This window comes from Triticum aestivum, chromosome 1B (assembly GCF_018294505.1).
Source record: "Triticum aestivum cultivar Chinese Spring chromosome 1B, IWGSC CS RefSeq v2.1, whole genome shotgun sequence".
In the NCBI taxonomy this organism is placed as follows: Eukaryota; Viridiplantae; Streptophyta; class Magnoliopsida; order Poales; family Poaceae; genus Triticum; species Triticum aestivum.
In genome coordinates, this window is record NC_057795.1 from 594,483,013 (window position 1) to 594,502,081 (window position 19,069).

General features: G+C 44.3%; 2 protein-coding genes across 2 annotated transcripts; one reads left to right on the forward strand and one right to left on the reverse strand.

The window, feature by feature from the left end:
- Positions 1 to 3,315: 3,315 nt before the first annotated feature.
- Positions 3,316 to 3,954, reverse strand: LOC123140900 (histone H2B.2-like). Its single transcript, XM_044560167.1, has one exon. The coding sequence runs from the start codon at positions 3,872 to 3,874 to the stop codon at positions 3,440 to 3,442; it is 435 nt and encodes a 144-aa protein (XP_044416102.1). The 5' UTR covers positions 3,875 to 3,954; the 3' UTR covers positions 3,316 to 3,439.
- Positions 3,955 to 5,234: 1,280 nt separating this feature from the next.
- On the forward strand, positions 5,235 to 18,687 carry LOC123080172 (ATP-dependent 6-phosphofructokinase 7-like). Its single transcript, XM_044503069.1, has 8 exons — positions 5,235 to 5,433; positions 5,951 to 5,956; positions 6,063 to 6,098; positions 6,377 to 6,416; positions 6,805 to 7,030; positions 7,184 to 7,229; positions 18,112 to 18,263; positions 18,401 to 18,687. The coding sequence occupies exons 1-8, from the start codon at positions 5,235 to 5,237 to the stop codon at positions 18,620 to 18,622; spliced, it is 927 nt and encodes a 308-aa protein (XP_044359004.1). The 3' UTR covers positions 18,623 to 18,687.
- Positions 18,688 to 19,069: the final 382 nt, after the last annotated feature.

Below are 19,069 nucleotides of genomic sequence, written 5' to 3' on the forward strand. Positions count from 1 at the left end.
AAGTAGTTTGACCATAGTTTGACCAGATTTAACAAAAAGTCAAAAAACTGAAATTTGAGCATATCTTTTTCCTTTCAGAATTTGAGGATTCTAAAAATTTGCAAACAGGCCTATGGCTGTCAAAACCGGATGCGGATTTTTGTGCTGATTTTTTTGATATATTCTGCGTTTCTTTTCGACATCGTATGCAAAAGATATGGCCATTTTACTTTCTCATAACACTTTTTTTTTGCAAAACATGTCCAAATTTAAGTTTTTAAATTTTCCTAACTAGTAGATGTAGTAACATAACTTAAATTTTTAAGCTTTTTATCATTTTCTTTTGTTTTACAAAACTCAAAAGGCGATACACGGGGGGGTAGAGTTTGAACCTTTAGTCCCAGTTTGAGACACGAACCGGGACTAAAGGGCATCACACCCTTTAGTCCCTATTCGTGTCTCAAACCAAGACTAAAGGTAGTCTTGATTTGAGACATGAACCGGAACTAAAGGGCATCGCACTCTTTAGTCCCGGTTTGTGTCTCAAACTGGGACGTCTCAAACCGGGACTAAATGTCCCATTTAAACCGGGACTAATGCTTTTCCGATGCCTTAGCCACTTGAATCGGGACTAATGCTCACATTAGTCCCGGTTCGTGATGCAACCGGGACTAATGTGTATACTGAGTTTGGACGAAAGCCCTGCTTTCTACTAGTGTTGGTTAGTGCGTGTGTTTGTTGGTTGTGTGCATCTTAATTATGCAGAGGTCGGGTGTGTATAAATTATGATTGTATCCCTCCATGCTACATTACGAGTCAATAAAAAACACCCTTTATCAAAAAAAATCCCTAGGAATATGTTGTTGTACCAGATTGTTTTCGCCTCATGTCCATGGAGCCTTGGTTGTTTTGTACTACTGGATTTAGCTAAGGGCATACCTCAAGTTGTATTGGTTCTCTTGTACCTCAACTGCATCTTTAGTACTGCAAGTTGTTCCTTCAGACATTCAAATCAATTTTTTCCACTCCACCTTTTCTGTTTGTCGAGCTTCAGTCCCCTCTAATCATTTCTCTCATTCCGACTTCTGTTTTTTGGTTGGAAAATGCGTTCATCTGTATTGTGGCTTTTGCATTTATTTTGACTTTGACAGCGGGAGCTCTGCTTCTGGGAAGGGATCATTTGCTAAAGATCAAGGAAATTGGAAATGAAAACGATTCAAACAGGACCCAGCTAAAACAGCCAAATTTGAGGTGCATTGCATTCACCTAGCAATCCTCTCCGAATATTTCGTTAAACTCCCTATGATATCTGCAAGGTTTGAATGCATGTCAACTACAATCGTAGCTAAGGTTTGTGTACATGATATCCCCTCACGGACTCCCTACAGCCGCCGCCTCTTCCTCCTCCTAAAAAAAGTAGCTAGGGTTTCTGCCTCTCGCCGGCTCCGATGCAGGTCCGGCTCCTCTCCGGTGGCCCTAGGGCCATGGAGGCGCGGTGGATTCTGCCAAGGGCCGGCGGGAGGGTTTCGTTTTTAGTCGTTTCTTTCAATTTTGTTAGGGTTTGTGTTCTGCTCAGGAAGACGAAATGACGGCGGCTTTCTGAAGATGGAATAAAGGTCTCCCCGCCTAGCCCCCTTCCAGTGGTGCGTCTAGTATTGTTGGTGGGCGTGTGGAGATGTGTCTCCGGTGGATCTATCTTTGGTGGATTTGCTCGGATCTCGTTGGTGTTCGTCTACGTTCATGTGTCTTCGGATTGGATCCTTCCGATCTATATTATTCTTCATATGCGGCGATTGCTGTTCTGGTGCGCTGGTCCTATGGGGCCTTAGCACGACGACTTCCCGACTGTCTACTACAACAAGTTGTGCCCGACTCTGACGATGGAGGGGCGATGACGGCGGCGCGCCTTCGGCTCGCTTCAGTGCTTGTAGTCGTCGCTAGTTGGTCTACGGATCTGGATGTAATTTTTATTATTTTTAGTATTCGTTGAACTGTCATGATTGAAGATGAATAGATCGGAAGATTTCCCGAAAAAAAAAAACTACAATCATAGCTCAAATGCCTCTGTTCCTGGCAGTGCTTGTTGCACCCTCCAAAAATTCAAATTCCTCGCAGCAGGACGTCCGGGTGCTTTGATATGGCACCAACGGTAGAGGTTTGAAATTTTGATATGGTGTCAAAATTAGTAATGAAAATGAGAAAGCTAGCAAAGTCTGGACAACGGCAAGATTCCTGCATGAATTAACCACGGGAAATTCAAACTAAAAACTTCTATGTAAAGAATCTGATGTGACATGCAGATGCAAGCACACCTTGAACATTAATTTAAGCAGCAACAATACTATTTCTTCAGACTCACGGGCACAACTCTTACAAGATACTAACATCATCTCACACAAGTGAGGAACAACTCCCGTACTCAAAGATGACGAATGGTGAATGGTTCTTGCCGATGCACGTAACTTAGAATGCATATATCCATACAAATGTACATAAACTAGAGAAATGAATCAGTAGAAAAACTTTGCACCTTCACAAATTACCAAGTTAGTAGTAGAACAAAGAAAAATTAGCTAGTGTAGTATAAACATATATAGAGAAAAAAACTCAGGTGTCTCAATACTCAATATAGGCTTGCAGGACGGCGCTCCGCAAAATCCCGCAAAACAGCCAGCTAGCACACAGCTAGTACAAATTGATGTGACGTAGTTTAATTTTTCTATAACTGACTTTTTTAGCTTTGAATAGGAAGCGTGCCGGATTCGGGCGCCGCCTTGCACCCCTAACTCAATAGCAGCAACGGCAAACTTTAAGATGATGGTTCCATCTAGCTTGTTCCTTGACTCTAGAAAACATGGGTGCGCTGCCTCTAATTTATCTCTTCTTCTTTTTGCGAAAACCGAAAAGTAGCTTCTAATTTATCTCAAGAAGCTAGTCTGAATCTAATGCATTGTGACTTTCTGAGCACTAGGGGGTCAAGCTGTTGTTGGCCTCTTGCCATATGGATGACAAGTACACCGAGGAAAAAACTTGGAATGATCTGTCAGAAATTAACAAGGCTCACCAACTTCAGTTTTACTCAAACGGCAGCAACAGTATATAGGTTAAGAAAACTTGCGTAGATTTAATTGGCAGTGCAGAATTTCAAACTCCAAAGATTGTAGATTTAAAATCAAAGGTTGCTATCTGCAGACTTGGAAACAATCACAGTAGATAAATGGCCGCAAATTAAATTAGATAAATTATATGGCATCAAGACTCTCCAGAAACTTGCTGACATAAACAAATGGCATCAAAAGTCTGAACTCTGAAGCGACACGCAAGCACACACGAACATTGATTCAAACAGCAACATTACTATTTCTTCAAGGCCGCAAGCAGCACAATTCTTACAGAGATTGTAACATCATACTGCCAACTACCTACACGATGCCATCAACTCATGAAACGACGACGAAGCCTAGGATGAGGTGAACTTGGTGACGGCCTTGGTGCCCTCTGAGACGGCGTGCTTGGCGAGCTCGCCGGGGAGGACGAGGCGGACGGAGGTCTGGATCTCCCGGGACGTGATGGTGGGCTTCTTGTTGTAGCGGGCGAGCTTGGCGGACTCCCCGGCGAGCTTCTCGAAGATGTCGTTGATGAAGGAGTTCATGATGGACATGGCCTTGGAGGAGATGCCGATGTCGGGGTGCACCTGCTTGAGCACCTTGAAGATGTAGATCTTGTACGTCTCCACGCCCTTCTTGGCCTTGCTGCCCTTCTTCCTGCCCCTCGTCTTCCCCTCGCCGCCGGCCTCCTTGGACGCCGGCGCCCGCTTCTCCGCCTTGGGCTTCTTCCCGGCCGGGGTCTTCTCCGCCGCCGCCACCGGCTTCTTCTCCGCCGCCTTGGGTGCCATGGGTGCCGCTGGTTCGAGCGTGTGGGGAGGTTAAGTTTGGGTGGGATGTGTGGCGGGCTGCAGATGCTGAGATGTGTAGAGACGGATGGGGGCGGCGAGGTTATGTAGGAAGCGGGAGGAAGGAGGAAGGAGGTGTGCCTCGGATCGATGGCGTGGAGTGGATCCAGCCGTTCGGTGATGCTTGGCGTGGACGGACCCGATGCGTTCCGGCGTGGATCGATGACGTAGCGAGAACGTACACGGGCGCAGAGGTAGACGACTTCCCTCCGGAGCGGCGCGGATCGATGGCCGGTTTGGCACACGCCACAGGTCTCTCACTAATGATTTTTTTTTTAGTTTTAAGGAGGTCTCTCTCTATTGGTTTCTTTTAGGCCAATACTAGGCGCCGCTCGGCGGGTCTGCTCCCAACCGTTCGATCTGGTGATTTGCAGCCAATCGGGGAATCATCTCCTTCCTCTCGCTTTGGTCAACGCGAACATAAATTCCTTCCTTCTCGTTCCCAGCGAGCATCTCTGTCCTCGCCCCCCTCCACCCCACGTGTGTGCGCTCCCGCGAGGGGCGGCAACACCCCGTTCCCTTGCGCCGCTGCTCGTTGCAGCACCACCGTCGTACCCACTGGCACCCTTCTGCTGAAGTTCATCGTCGCCGCACGTCACGTTTGTAGCTCGCGAACCAGGCCATTGCAGCTCCTGCGCGTGGCGGGTTCCAACGCTTTCACCATGGTTGGAGCACCACCGCGTCACAGCGCTCGTGCCTAGCAAAATAATTTCGAAAGCAACAAATCCTCCATTTGTCAGTTGAAGCAAAAAAAATCCCGGTTCCAGCAAAATTGAACACCGGTTCCAGCAAAACAACACATTAGCAAGAACTCAGGGGGATCGATTCTAGCAAAAATTTACCCGGTTCCAGCAAAGTTGAACATCGGTAGCAGCAAAAACAACTAACCAGCGAGAACTCCCGTCAAACGATTGTAGCAAAAAATTACCCGGTTCCAGCAAAATTGAACACAGGTTCCAGCAAAACAACACATCAGAAAGAACTCTGGGGGGATCGATTGTAGCAAAAAAAAATACCCGGTTCCAAGTTGTTGCTTGCTATGGCAGTAAATTGGGATGTCGGTTCCAGCAAAACAGAGTTGGTTCCAACAAAAAAGGAAAATATGGTCGTCCCCATCCTCACCGGTCGTTGCGCGTCGCAGCAAATTGGGACGACGGTTGTTGTCGTCGTGGTCGGTTGCATCATCGATGGCCACCGTCTCCAGCACCCGTGGATGTCCTTTCCAGCACCTGCTCCCCCCACGCCGTCTGCCGCAACTGCCCCAAAGCCATGACCACGCAATGGTTGCAGCACGACCCCCGTCATGCACAACCGTGAGGATGGAGGACCTGGAGGCCATGACCTCCTCCCCTTGCCGAGCGTGGTGGTGGGTGCCTCTAGAAGTAGGCGCCTATTTGCGAGGGAGGTTGGTGCGGCGATGGACGAGATCATCGACGGCGAGAAGGTGATTTTGGATGCCATGGGGAAGAAGATGCGGGGGTACGAATGGCCAGGAGCGCTCTGTGCGAGCGGATAAGAAAACTAAAGCGGTGTTGCGTGTGGGTCCTTGCGAGAGTGGGACGTGACCGGCGGAACGTTTCATCCGGCCCTCCGGCTGGAAACATTTACCTTTTTATGGATGTCTCTCCATTGATTCATCAACAACGGGATACAGAAGATGGGGTAATATTTGGTTTTCTTTAGTGTTATAAGTAGGAGAGTTATTATTTCACAAAAAAAGTAGGAGAGTTATCAAATCCATTGATTAGAACCCCACAAAAAAACATCGATCGGAAATGGATATTACAAGAACAACCCAAATAAGCAATGCACCGCATAAGCATGTGCTGAAAAAGAAAAGAAAAAGGGCCGCTCGGTTATTGAGGAAAACCGCGTGAAATCTAAACGGTTAGGGCCTAGTTAGGGCCAGTTCTTTTGAGGTATGTTGTGGAAATAAGCTCATGTGGAAATAAGCTCCAGATAATAAGCTAGCCAGTTTTTTTCACTGCCTGTTTTTCTGCTTCTGTGTGGTATGGTCAGTGGAAAGTCTGTAATGCCCTTGGACTATATTTTTATTCAGATTAAATGGTATTGCGCTATTTTTTATCATTTTGTTGCCCAAATGAACATAAATTTGACTTTCAAACACCAGAACATGTTATAATCAAACTGATGGGTCGTTATAGTGGTTAGTTTTCTGACATATTCTCCATAGTCACTTGCCATCTTGTGGGTGCTATTTTCTTATACGTTTGCTGAAAGCAAATGTGAGATTTATACAAATTGAAGGAACACTATTTGATAAGCTTGTTGATATATCGTGTTAGTTTAACAATTCAACATCTCATTAATTGTATTTACAGTTTGCATACAGAAAAAGGGTGCTAGATTTTTCTTTATTTCAGCCACAACAACTTTGCTAACTCTTACATTCTCTTATCATTAAATTCTTTTCCTCTAATGCAGGGTTCATTGCGATGTATGCTACTCTTGCAAGTCGGGATGTGGTAAGTTGATGCCTTCTATAACTGTCCTGGATGTTGCATTCTATATTTTGTTTTAGTTCATTCCTTCTTATTCCTGCATAATTGATTTGATTCCTACCCATTTCTCAAACATTAGTATTAGAACTCTTGAACTCTTGCTTTCTGTCATTATTTAACCTCCATGTTAGAGTTACTTAATTTTACCTGTTCAAGAATTCGTCCGATTAACCAGTTAATTTGCCGATTAATCCCTACTCGTAGGGTCATCGAGTAGCCGATAAACCAATAAATTGTCCGATTAATTGATACCAATTAGCCTATTAATCCCCTACTCGCCAGCCAACCGAGCAGCTACCAGTTAGCGATTTCCTCAACAGTGATTTTTTCTTTGGATCTCTAATTTCCACATGATTGCTGCTTGACTCCAGAGTCTCCATTTTATATGGATGGGGAAGGGGGGTTGCTTCAATATGTAGAGAGGAGGCTGAACGAGAACAAGCACATGGTTATTGTTGTTGCTGAGGGAGCAGGCCAGGATATTATTGCCAAAAGCATACCCGCTTCAGATCAGCAAGATGCATCTGGAAATAAACTGCTTCTTGATATTGGTCTCTGGCTGACTCACAAGATTAAGGTAAATACCGACATTTTCTTGCCACTGATCTTGATTCCATTGTCAATGACATAATTATTATTGGTATTTACTAGAAATTGTGTTGCATCACCTGTTGCATGAATATTTTAGGGAGTACTCAGTTTACTTCCTCATTTCATTAATGCACTGTAGGATCACTTCAAGAGCAAAAAGATGGAGATGACGATTAAATACATTGGTAACATATTGACCAATTGTGTCTACTTCACAGAGGACCATGTTCTTGTTGGGGAATGTAGTAATTTCAAAAAAATTCCTACGCACACGCAAGATCATGGTGATGCATAGCAACGAGAGGGGAGAGTGTGTCCACGTACCCTCGTAGACCGAAAGCGGAAGCGTTAGAACAACGCGGTTGATGTAGTCGTACGTCTTCACGGCCCGACCGATCAAGCACCGAAACTACGACACCTCCGAGTTCTAGCACACGTTCATCTCGATGACGTCCCTCGAACTCCGATCCAGCCAAGTGTCGAGGGAGAGTTCCGTCAGCACGACGGCGTGGTGACGATCTTGATGTTCTACTGTCGCAGGGCTTCGCCTAAGCACCGCTACAATATTATTGAGGAGGACTATGGTGGAGGGGGGCACCGCACACGGCTAAGAGATCAATGATCAACTGTTGTTGTGCCTAGAGGTGCTCCCCTGCCCCCGTATATAAAGGAGCAAGGGGGGGGAGGGGGGCGGCCGGCCTAGGAGGGGGCGCGCCAAGGGGAGTCCTACTCCCACCGGGAGTAGGACTCCCTCCTTCCTTGTTGGAGTAGGAGAAGGGGGGAAAGAGGGAGAGAGGAGGAAGGAAAAGGGGGTTGCACCCCTTGTCCAATTCGGACCAGAGGGGGCCTGCGCGCCTCCTTCCTTTCGGCCTCTCTCCTCTATTCCCGTATGGCCCAATAAGGGTCATATACTCCCTGGCGAATTCCCGTAACTCTCCGGTACTCCAAAAAATACCCGAATCACTCGGAACCTTTCCGAAGTCCGAATATAGTCGTCCAATATATCGATCTTTATGTCTTGACCATTTCGAGACTCCTCGTCATGTCCCCGATCTCATCCGGGACTCCAAACTCCTTCGGTACATCAAAACACATAAACTCATAATATAACTGTCATCGAAACCTTAAGCGTGCGGACCCTACGGATTCGAGAACTATGTAGACATGACCGAGACACGTCTCCGGTCAATAACCAATAGCAGAACCTGGATGCTCATATTGGCTCCCACATATTCTACGAAGATCTTTATCGGTCAGACCGCATAACAACATACGTTGTTCCCTTTGTCATCGGTATGTTACTTGCCCGAGATTCGATCGTCGGTATCTCAATACCTAGTTCAATCTCGTTACCGGCAAGTCTCTTTACTCGTTCTGTAATACATCATCCCGCAACTAACTAATTAGTTGCAATGCTTGCAAGGCTTATAGTGATGTGCATCACCGAGTGGGTCAGAGATACCTCTCCGACAATCGGAGTGTCAAATCCTAATCTCGAAATACGCCAACCCAACAAGTACCTTTGGAGACACCTGTAGAGCACCTTTATAATCACCCAGTTACGTTGTGACGTTTGGTAGCACACAAAGTATTCCTCCGGTAAACAGGAGTTGCATAATCTCATAGTCAGAGGAACATGTATAAGTCATGAAGAAAGCAGTAGCAACATACTAAATGATCAAGTGCTAAGCTAACGGAATGGTTCAAGTCAATCACATCATTCTCCTAATGATGTGATCCCGTTAATCAAATAACAACTCTTTGTCCATGGCTAGGAAACATAACCATCTTTGATAAACGAGCTAGTCAAGTAGAGGCATACTAGTGACACTTAGTTTGTCTATGTATTCACACATGTATCATGTTCCTGGTTAATACAATTCTAGCATGAATAATAAACATTCATCATGATATAAGGAAATAAATAATAACTTTATTATTGCCTTTAGGGCATATTTCCTTCAGTCTCCCACTTGCACTAGAGTCAATAATCTAGTTCACATCGTCATGTGATTTAACACCAATATTCACATCTGTATGTGATTAACACGCATAGTTGACATCGTTATGTGATCAACACCCAAAAGGTTTACTAGAGTCAATAATCTAGTTCACATCGTTATGTGATTAACACCCAAAGAGTACTAAGGTATGATCATGTTTTGCTAGTGAGAGAAGTTTAGTCAACGGGTCTGTCGCATTCAGAGCCGTATGTATTTTGCAAATATTTTATGTCTACAATGCTCTGCACGGAGCTACTCTAGCTAATTGCTCCCACTTTCAATATGTATCCAGATAGAGACTTAGAGTCATCCGGATCGTGGTAAAATCTTGCACCGATGTAACTCTTTACGACGAACTCTTTTATCACCTCCATAATCGAGAAACATATCCTTATTCCACTAAGGATAATTTTGACCAATGTCCAGTGATCTACTCTTAGATCACTATTGTACTCCATTTGCCAAACTCAGAGAAGGTATACAGTAGGTCTGGTACACAGCATAGCATACTTTATAGAACCTATGACTGAGGCATAGGGAATGACTTTTCATTCTCTTTCTATTTTCTGCCATGGTCGGGTTTTTAGTCTTACTCAACTTCACACCTTGCAACACAGGCAAGAACTCTTTCTTTGACTATTCCATTTTGAACTACTTCAAAATCTTGTCAAGGTATGTACTCATTGAAAAATCTTATCAAGCGTCTTGATCTATCTCTATAGATCTTGATGCTCAATGTGTAAGCAGCTTCACCGAGGTCTTTCTTTGAAAAACTCCTTCCAAACACTCCTTTATGCTTTCCAGAAAATTCTACATCATTTTCGATCAACAATATGTCATTCACATATACTTACCAGAAAGGCTGTAGTGCTCCCACTCACTTTCTTGTAAATACAGGCCTTTCCAAAAGTCTGTATAAAACCATATGCTTTGATCAACTCATCAAAGCGTATATTCCAACTCCGAGATGCTTGCACCAGTCCATTGATGGATCGCTGGAGCTTGCACATTTTGTTAGCACCTTTCGGATCGACAAAACCTTCTGGTTGCATCATATACAACTCTTCTTCCTGAAATCCATTCAGGAACACAGTTTTGATATCCATTTGCCAGATTTCATAAAATGTGGAAATTGCTAACATGATTCGGACAGACTTAAGCATCGTTACGAGTGAGAAAATCTCATCATATTCAACACCTTGAACTTTGTCGAAAACCTTTCGCAACAAGTCGAGCTTTATAGATAGTAACACTACTATTAGTGTCCGTCTTTCTCTAGAAGATCCATTTATTTTCTATGGCTTGCCGATCATCGGGCAAGACAACCAAAGTCCACACTTTGTTCTCATACATGGATCCCATCTCAGATTTCATGGCCTCAAGCCATTTCACGGAATCTGGGCTCATCATTGCTTCCTCATACTTCGTAGGTTCATCATGGTCTAGTAACATGACTTCCAAGGTTCGGTAGTAATTTGATCTGAAGTTTGATGATCATCATCATTAGCTTCCTCACTAATTGGTGTAGGAATCACTGGAACTGATTTCTGTGATGAACTACTTTCCAATTCGGGAGAAGGTACAAATTACCTTATCAAGCTCTATTTTCCTCCCACTCACTTCTTTCGAGAGAAACTTCTTCTCTAGAAAGGATCCATCTTAGCAACGAATAACTTGCCTTCAGATCTGTGATAGAAGGTGTACCCAATAGTTACCTTTGGGTATTCTATGAAGACGCACTTCTCCGATTTGGGTTCAAGCTTATCAGGTTGAAACTTTGTCACATAAGCATCGCAGCCCCAAAGTTTAAGAAACGACAACTTTGGTTTCTTGCCAAACCACAGTTCATAAGGTGTCGTCTCAACGGATTTTGATGGTGCCCTATCTAAAGTGAATGCAACTGTCTCTAATGCATAACCCCAAAACAATAGTGGTAATCCGATAAGAGACATCATAGATCGCACAATATCTAATAAAGTGCAGTTACGATGTTTGGACACACCATAACACTATAGTGTTCCAGGTGGTGTGAACTGTGAAACTATTCCACATTGTTTTATATGAAGGCCAAACTCGTAACTCAAATATTCTCCTCCACGATCAGATCGTAGAAACTTTATTTTCTTGTTATGATGATTCTCCACTTCACTCTGAAATATTTTGAACTTTTCAAATGTTTCAGACTTATGTTTCATTAAGTAGATATACTCATATATGCTCAAATCATCTTGTGAAGGTCAGAAAATAACGATACCCGTCACGAGCATCAATACTCATTGGACCGCATACATCAGTATGTATTATTTCCAATAAGTCACTAGCTCGTTCCATTGTTCCGGAGAACGGAGTTTTAGTCATCTTGCCCATAAGGCACGGTTCGCAAGCATCAAATGATTCATAATCAAATGATTCAAAAAATCCATCTTTATGGAGTTTCTTCATGCGCTTTACACTGATATGACCCAAACGGCAGTGCCACATATAAGTTGCACTATCATTATAAACTTTGCATCTTTTGGCATCAATATTATGAATATGTGTATCACTACGATCGAGATCCAACAAACTATTTTCATTGGGTGTATGACCATCGAAGGTTTTATTCATGTAAATAGAACAATAATTATTCTCTGATTTTAAATGAATAACCGTATTGCAATAAACTGGTGGTTGCTGACTTCCGCTTTCGGATTCGTGTCCAGCGGGATAAGCGTGCCAAGGTTGCTAGAACGAAGTGGTGGAAGCTCAAGGGGGAGGTAGCTCAGGTGTTCAAGGAGAGGGTATTTAAGGAGGGCCCTTGGGAGGAAGGAGGGGATGCGGACAATGTGTGGATGAAGATGGCGACTTGCATTCGTAAGGTGGCCTCGGAGGAGTTTGGAGTGTCCAGGGGAAGGAGAAGCGAAGATAAGGATACCTGGTGGTGGAATGATGATGTCCAGAAGGCGCTTAAAGAGAAGAAAGATTGCTTCAGACGCCTATACCTGGATAGGAGTGCAGACAACATAGAGAAGTACAAGATGGCGAAGAAGGCCGCAAAGCAAGCTGTTGGTGAAGCAAGGGGTCGGGCATATGAGGACCTCTACCAACGGTTAGGCACGAAGGAAGGTGAAAGGGACATCTATAAGATGGCTAAGATCCGGGAGAGGAAGACGAGGGATATTGGCCAAGTCAAATGCATCAAGGATGGAGCAGGCCAACTCTTGGTGAAGGACGAAGAGATTAAGCATAGATGGCGGGAGTACTTCGACAAGCTGTTCAATGGGGAGAATGAGAGTTCTACCATTGAACTGAATGACTCCTTTGATGAGACCAGCATGCGTTTTGTGCGGCGCATCCAGGAGTCTGAGGTGAAGGAGGCTTTAAAAAGGATGAAAGGAGGCAAGGCGATGGGCCCTGATTGTATCCCCATTGAGGTGTGGAAAGGTCTCGGGGACATAGCGATAGTATGGCTAACCAAGCTTTTCAACCTCATTTTTCGGGCAAACAAGATGCCAGAAGAATGGAGACGGAGTATATTAGTACCAATCTTCAAGAACAAGGGGGATGTTCAGAGTTGTACTAATTACCGTGGAATTAAGCTGATGAGCCATACAATGAAGCTATGGGAGAGAGTCATTGAGCACCGCTTAAGAAGAATGACAAGCGTGACCAAAAATCAGTTTGGTTTCATGCCTGGGAGGTCGACCATGGAAGCCATTTTCTTGGTACGACAACTTATGGAGAGATATAGGGAGCATAAGAAGGACTTGCATATGGTGTTCATTGACTTGGAGAAGGCCTATGATAAGATACCGCGGAATGTCATGTGGTGGGACTTGGAGAAACACAAAGTCCCAGCAAAGTACATTACCCTCATCAAGGACATGTACAATAATGTTGTGACAATTGTTCGAACAAGTGATGTCGACACCGATGACTTCCCGATTAAGATAGGACTGCATCAGGGGTCAGCTTTGAGCCCTTATCTTTTTGCATTGGTGATGGATGAGGTCACAAGGGGTATACAAGGAGATATCCCATGGTGTATGCTCTTTGCGGATGATGTGGTGCTAGTTGACGATAGTCGGACGGGGGTAAATAGGAAGTTAGAGTTATGAAGACAAACCTTGGAATCGAAAGGGTTTAGGCTTAGTAGAACTAAAACCGAGTACATGATGTGCGGTTTCAGTACTACTAGCTGTGAGGAGGAGGAGGTTAGCCTTGATGGCCAGGTGGTACCTCGGAAGGACACCTTTCGGTATTTGGGGTCAATGTTGCAGGAGGATGGGGGTATTGATGAAGATGTGAACCATCGAATCAAAGCCGGATGGATGAAGTGGCGCCAAGCTTCTGGCATTCTCTGTGACAAGAGAGTGCCACAAAAGCTAAAAGGCAAGTTCTACAGGACGGCGGTTCGACCCACAATGTTGTATGGCGCGGAGTGTTGGCCGACTAAAAGGCGACATGTTCAACAGTTAGGTGTGGCAGAGATGCGTATGTTGAGATGGATGTGTGGCCACACGAGGAATGATCGAGTCCGGAATGATGATATACGAGATAGAGTTGGGGTAGCACCAATTGAGGAGAAGCTTGTCCAACATCGTTTGAGATGGTTTGGGCATATTCAGCGCAGGCCTCCAGAAGCTCCAGTGCATAGCGGACGGCTAAAGCGTGCGGAGAATGTCAAGAGAGGGCGGGGTCGACCGATTTTGACATGGGAGGAGTCCGTTAAGAGAGACCTGAAGGATTGGAGTATCGACAAAGAGCTAGCTATGGACAGGGGTGCGTGGAAGCTTGCTATCCATGTGCCAGAGCCATGAGTTGGTTGCGAGATCTTATGGGTTTCACCTCTAGCCTACCCCAACTTGTTTGGGACTAAAGGCTTTGTTATTGTTGTTGTTGTTGAACCATATTGCAATAAACATGATCAAATCATATTCATGCTCAACGCAAACGCCAAATAACATTTATTTAGGTTCAACACTAATCTCGAAAATATAGGGAGTGTATGATGATGATCATATCAATCTTGGAACCACTTCCAACACTCATCGTCACTTCCCCTCCAACTAGTCTCTGTTTATTCTGTAACTCCTATTTCGAGTTACTAATCTTAGCAACCGAACAAGTATCAAATACTCAGGGGCTACTATAAACACTAGTAAGGTACACATCAATAACTTGTATATCAAATATACCCTTGTTCACTTTGCCATCCTACTTATCCACCAAATATTCAGGGTATTTCCGCTTCCAGTGACCATTTCCTTTGCAGTGTAAGCACTCAGTTTCAGGCTTTGGTCCAGCTTTGAGCTTCTTCGCGGGAGTGACAACTTGCTTGTCATTCTACTTGAAGTTCCCTTTCTTTCCCTTTGCCATTTTCTTGAAACTAGTGGTATTGTCAATCATCAACACTTGATGCTCTTTTCTTGATTTCTACCTTCGTTGATTTCAACATCGCGAAGAGCTCGGGAATCGTTTTCGTCATCCCTTGCATTATAGTTCATCACGAAGTTCCAGTAACTTGGTGATGGTGACTAGAGAACTCTGCCAATCACTATCTTATCTGGAAAATTAACTCCCACTTGATTTAAGCGATTGTTAGTACTCAGACAATCTAAGCACTTGCTCACTAGTTGAGCAATTATCCTCCATCTTTTTAGCTATAGAACTTGTTGGAGACTTCATATCTCTCAACTCGGGTATTTGTTTGAAATATTAACTTCAACTCCTGGAACATCTCATATGGTCCACGACGTTCAAAACGTCTTTGAAGTCCCGATTCTAAGTTGTTAAGCATGGTGCACTAAACTATCAAGTAGTCATCACATTGAGCTAGCCAAACGTTCATAACGTCTGCATCTGCTCCTGCAATAGGTTTGTCACCTAGCGATGTATCAAGGACATAATTTTTCTGTGCAGCAACGAGGATAATCCTCAGATCACGGATCGAATCCGCATCATTGCTACTAACATCTTTCAACATAGTTTTTCTCTAGGAACATATCAAAATAAACATACGAAAGCAACAACGCGAGCTATTGATCTACAACATAATTTGCAAAATACTACCAGGACTAAGTTCATGATAAATTAAAGTTCAATTAATCATATTACTTAAGAACCCCCACTTAGATAGACATTCCTCTAATCATCTAAGTGATCACGTGATCCAAATCAACTAAACCATAACCGATCATCACGTGAAATGGAGTAGTTTCCAATGGTGAACATCACTATGTTGATCATATCTACTATATGATTCATGCTCGACCTTTCGGTCTCTAGTGTTCCGAGGCCATATATGCATATGCTAGGCTCGTCAAGTTTAACCTGAGTATTCCGCGTGTGCAAAACTGACTTGTACCCATTGTAGATGGACGTAGAGCTTATCACACCCGATCATCACGTGGTGTCTGGGCACGACGAACTTTGGCAACGGTGCATACTCAGGGAGAACACTTTTATCTTGAAATTTAGTGAGAGATCATCTTATAATGCTACCGTCAATCAAAACAAAATAAGATGTATAAAAGATAAACATCATATGCAATCAAAAATATGTGACATGATATGGCCATCATCATCTTGTGCCTTTGATCTCCATCTCCAAAGCATCGGCATGATCTTCATCGTCACCGGCATGACACCATGATCTCCATCATCTTGATCTATATCGATGTGTCGTCACATGGTCGTCTCACCAACTATTGCTCTTGCAACTATTGCTACCGCATAGCGATAAAGTAAAACAATTATTTGGTGATTGCATCTTATGCAATAAAGAGACAACCATAATGCTTCTGCCAGTTGCCGATAACTTCAACAAAACATGATCATCTCATACAACAACTTATATCTCATCACGTCTTGACCATATCACATCACAACATGCCCTGCAAAAACAAGTTAGACGTCCTCTACTTTGTTGTTGCAAGTTTTACGTGGCTGCTACGGGCTGAGCAAGAACCGTTCTTACCTACGCATCAAAACCACAATGATAGTTCGTCAAGTTAGTGCTGTTTTAACCTTCTCAAGGACCGGGCGTAGCCACACTCGGTTCTACTAAAGTTGGAGAAACTAACACCTGCCAGTCACCTGTGTGCAAAGCACGTCGGTAGAACCAGTCTCGCGTAAGCGTACGCGTAATGTAGGTCCGGGCCGCTTCATCCAACAATACCGCCGAACCAAAGAATGACATGCTGGTAAGCAGTATGACTTGTATCGCCCACAACTCACTTGTGTTCTACTTGTGCATATAACATCAACGCATAAAACCTAGGCTCTGATGCTACTATTGGGGAACGTAGTAATTTCAAAAAAATTCCTATGCACACGCAAGATCATGGTGATGCATAGCAACGAAAGGGGAGAGTGTGTCCATGTACCCTCGTAGACTGAAAGCGAAAGCGTTAGAACAACATGGTTGATGTAGTCGTACATCTTCACGGCCCGACCGATCAAGCACCGAAACTACGGCACCTCCGAGTTCTAGCACATGTTCAGCTCGATGATGTCCCTCGAACTCTGATCCAGCCGAGTGTCGAGGGAGAGTTCCGTCAGCACGACGGCATGGTGACGATCTTGATGTTCTACCATCGCAGGGCTTCGCCTAAGCACCGCTACAATATTATCGAGGAGGACTATGGTGGAGGGGGGCACCGCACACGGCTAAGAGATCAATAATCAACTGTTGTTGTGCCTAGAGGTGCCCCCTGCCCCCGTATATAAAGGAGCAAAGGGGAGGGGGCGGCCGGCCTAGGAGGGGGCGCGCCAAGGGGAGTCCTACTCCCACCGGGAGTAGGACTCCCTCCTTCCTTGTTGGAGTAGGAGAAGGGGGGAAAGAGGGGGAGAGGAGGAAGGAAAAGGGGGTTGCACCCCTTGTCCAATTCGGACCAGAGGGGGCCTGCGCGCCTCCTTCCTTTCGGCCTCTCTCCTCTATTCCCGTATGACCCAATAAGCCATATACTCCCCGGCGAATTCCCGTAACTCTCCGGTACTCCGAAAAATACCCGAATTACTCGGAACCTTTCCGAAGTCCGAATATAGTCGTCCAATATATCGATCTTTATGTCTTGACCATTTCGAGACTCCTTGTCATGTCCCCGATCTCATCCGGGACTCCGAACTCATTCGGTACATCAAAACACATAAACTCATAATATAACTGTCACCGAAACCTTAAGCGTGCGGACCCTACGGGTTCGAGAACTATGTAGACATGACCGAGACACGTCCCCGGTCAATAACCAATAGCGGAACCTGGATGCTCATATTGGCTCCCACATATTCTACGAAGATCTTTATCGGTCAGATCGCATAACAACATACGTTGTTCCCTTTGTCATCGGTATGTTACTTGCCCGAGATTCGATCGTCGGTATCTCAATACCTAGTTCAATCTCGTTACTGGCAAGTCTCTTTACTCGTTCCGTAATACATCATCCCACAACTAACTAATTAGTTGCAATGCTTGCAAGGCTTATAGTGATGTGCATCACCGAGTGGGCCAGAGATACCTCTCCGACAATCGGAGTGACAAATCCTAATCTCAAAATACGCCAACCCAACAAGTACCTTTGGAGACACCTGTAGAGCACCTTTATAATTACCCAGTTATGTTGTGACGTTTGGTAGCACACAAAGTGTTCCTCCGGTAAACGGGAGTTGCATAATCTCATAGTCACAGGAACATGTATAAGTCATGAAGAAAGCAGTAGCAACACACTAAACGATCAAGTGCTAGGCTAACGGAATGGGTCAAGTCAATCACATCATTCTCCTAATGATGTGATCCCGTTAATCAAATAACAACTCTTTGTCCATGGCTAGGAAACATAACCATCTTTGATAAACGAGCTAGTCAAGTAGAGGCATACTAGTGACACTTAGTTTGTCTATGTATTCACACATGTATCATGTTCCCGGTTGATACAATTCTAGCATGAATATAAACATTCATCATGAAATAAGGAAACAAATAATAACTTTATTATTGCCTCTAGGGCATATTTCCTTCAGTTCTAGAACAACCTGTTGATCTGTGTAGCACTAGGCTAACAATAGTCTTATCTACATTCTGTAGATCCTACCTACATGATCCGAGCTATTCCGAGTAATGCAACAGATAATGTCTACTGCACACTGCTGGCTCACAGTGCCATCCATGGCGCAATGGCGGGATACAGCTTCACTATTGTGATGGTCAATGGCAGACATGCCTACATACCTTTCTATGTGAGTACCTTGAAGTTATAAGAGCATGTCAAAGACATTTTAGCAATCATAATTTAAATATCGCTCTACCACATCATCTGGTCTCATGTTAATCATGATTTTAACATAACACGAACAAACTAACTTTTTGATCACAGAGGGTGACGTCCACGCGGAACAAGGTGAAGATCACTGACCGGATGTGGGCGAGGCTGTTGTCACCGACCAACCAGCCAAGCTTCTTGAGCCAGAAGGACATTGACGAGGCCAGGGAGGCCAATAGGTTGGCCAACAAGCCGCCGCTGCCATCTGTCGCCAACCACAATGTGACAAAAGCCTTTGACCAATCTGCATCGACTTCGTCGAACGGCGAGATATAGCGATGCGCTGGTCTGTAACCGTGTACAGTAGCTACTGCTATCCTGCTGAGGAACATGTGCCACGCCACGCCACAAAGTTTTGCTTCCTTATGATATCCTTTGTACGAGTAGTGCACGTATGTGTACTGTTCAGGTGTTCTATGAAATAAGCAGTATTATTGTGCTGCTACTGCTGATAATGTTCTTTTTTTTGCCCTGGCAATTTGTTTGCATTTTGTTCTCGTTTGTAGAACCTGCAATGAACCATTTGTCCACTTTTAAGATCTAGATGTGTATTTTCACGGTAGACTTGCTAGTTGGGAGGAATCTAAAAAGTTTAGACTTGCTCTTAATATAATAATAACTACTACTCCCTCTAAGAGCGTTTAGAAAGAAGTGACCTAAATGCTCTTATATTTCTTTATAGTGGGAATACTTGACTAGAGCAACTACTAGAATTTGATACTT

Coding starts and splice junctions, on each gene's coding strand:
- LOC123080172 (XM_044503069.1), top strand. CDS start 5,235: ATGCACAACCGTGAGGATGGAGGACCTGGAGGCCATGACCTCCTCCCC. Junction 7,031..7,183: donor GGCTGACTCACAAGATTAAG/GTAAATACCGAC, acceptor AATGCACTGTAG/GATCACTTCAAGAGCAAAAA. Junction 18,264..18,400: donor ATGCCTACATACCTTTCTAT/GTGAGTACCTTG, acceptor TTTTGATCACAG/AGGGTGACGTCCACGCGGAA.
- LOC123140900 (XM_044560167.1), bottom strand. CDS start 3,874: ATGGCACCCAAGGCGGCGGAGAAGAAGCCGGTGGCGGCGGCGGAGAAG.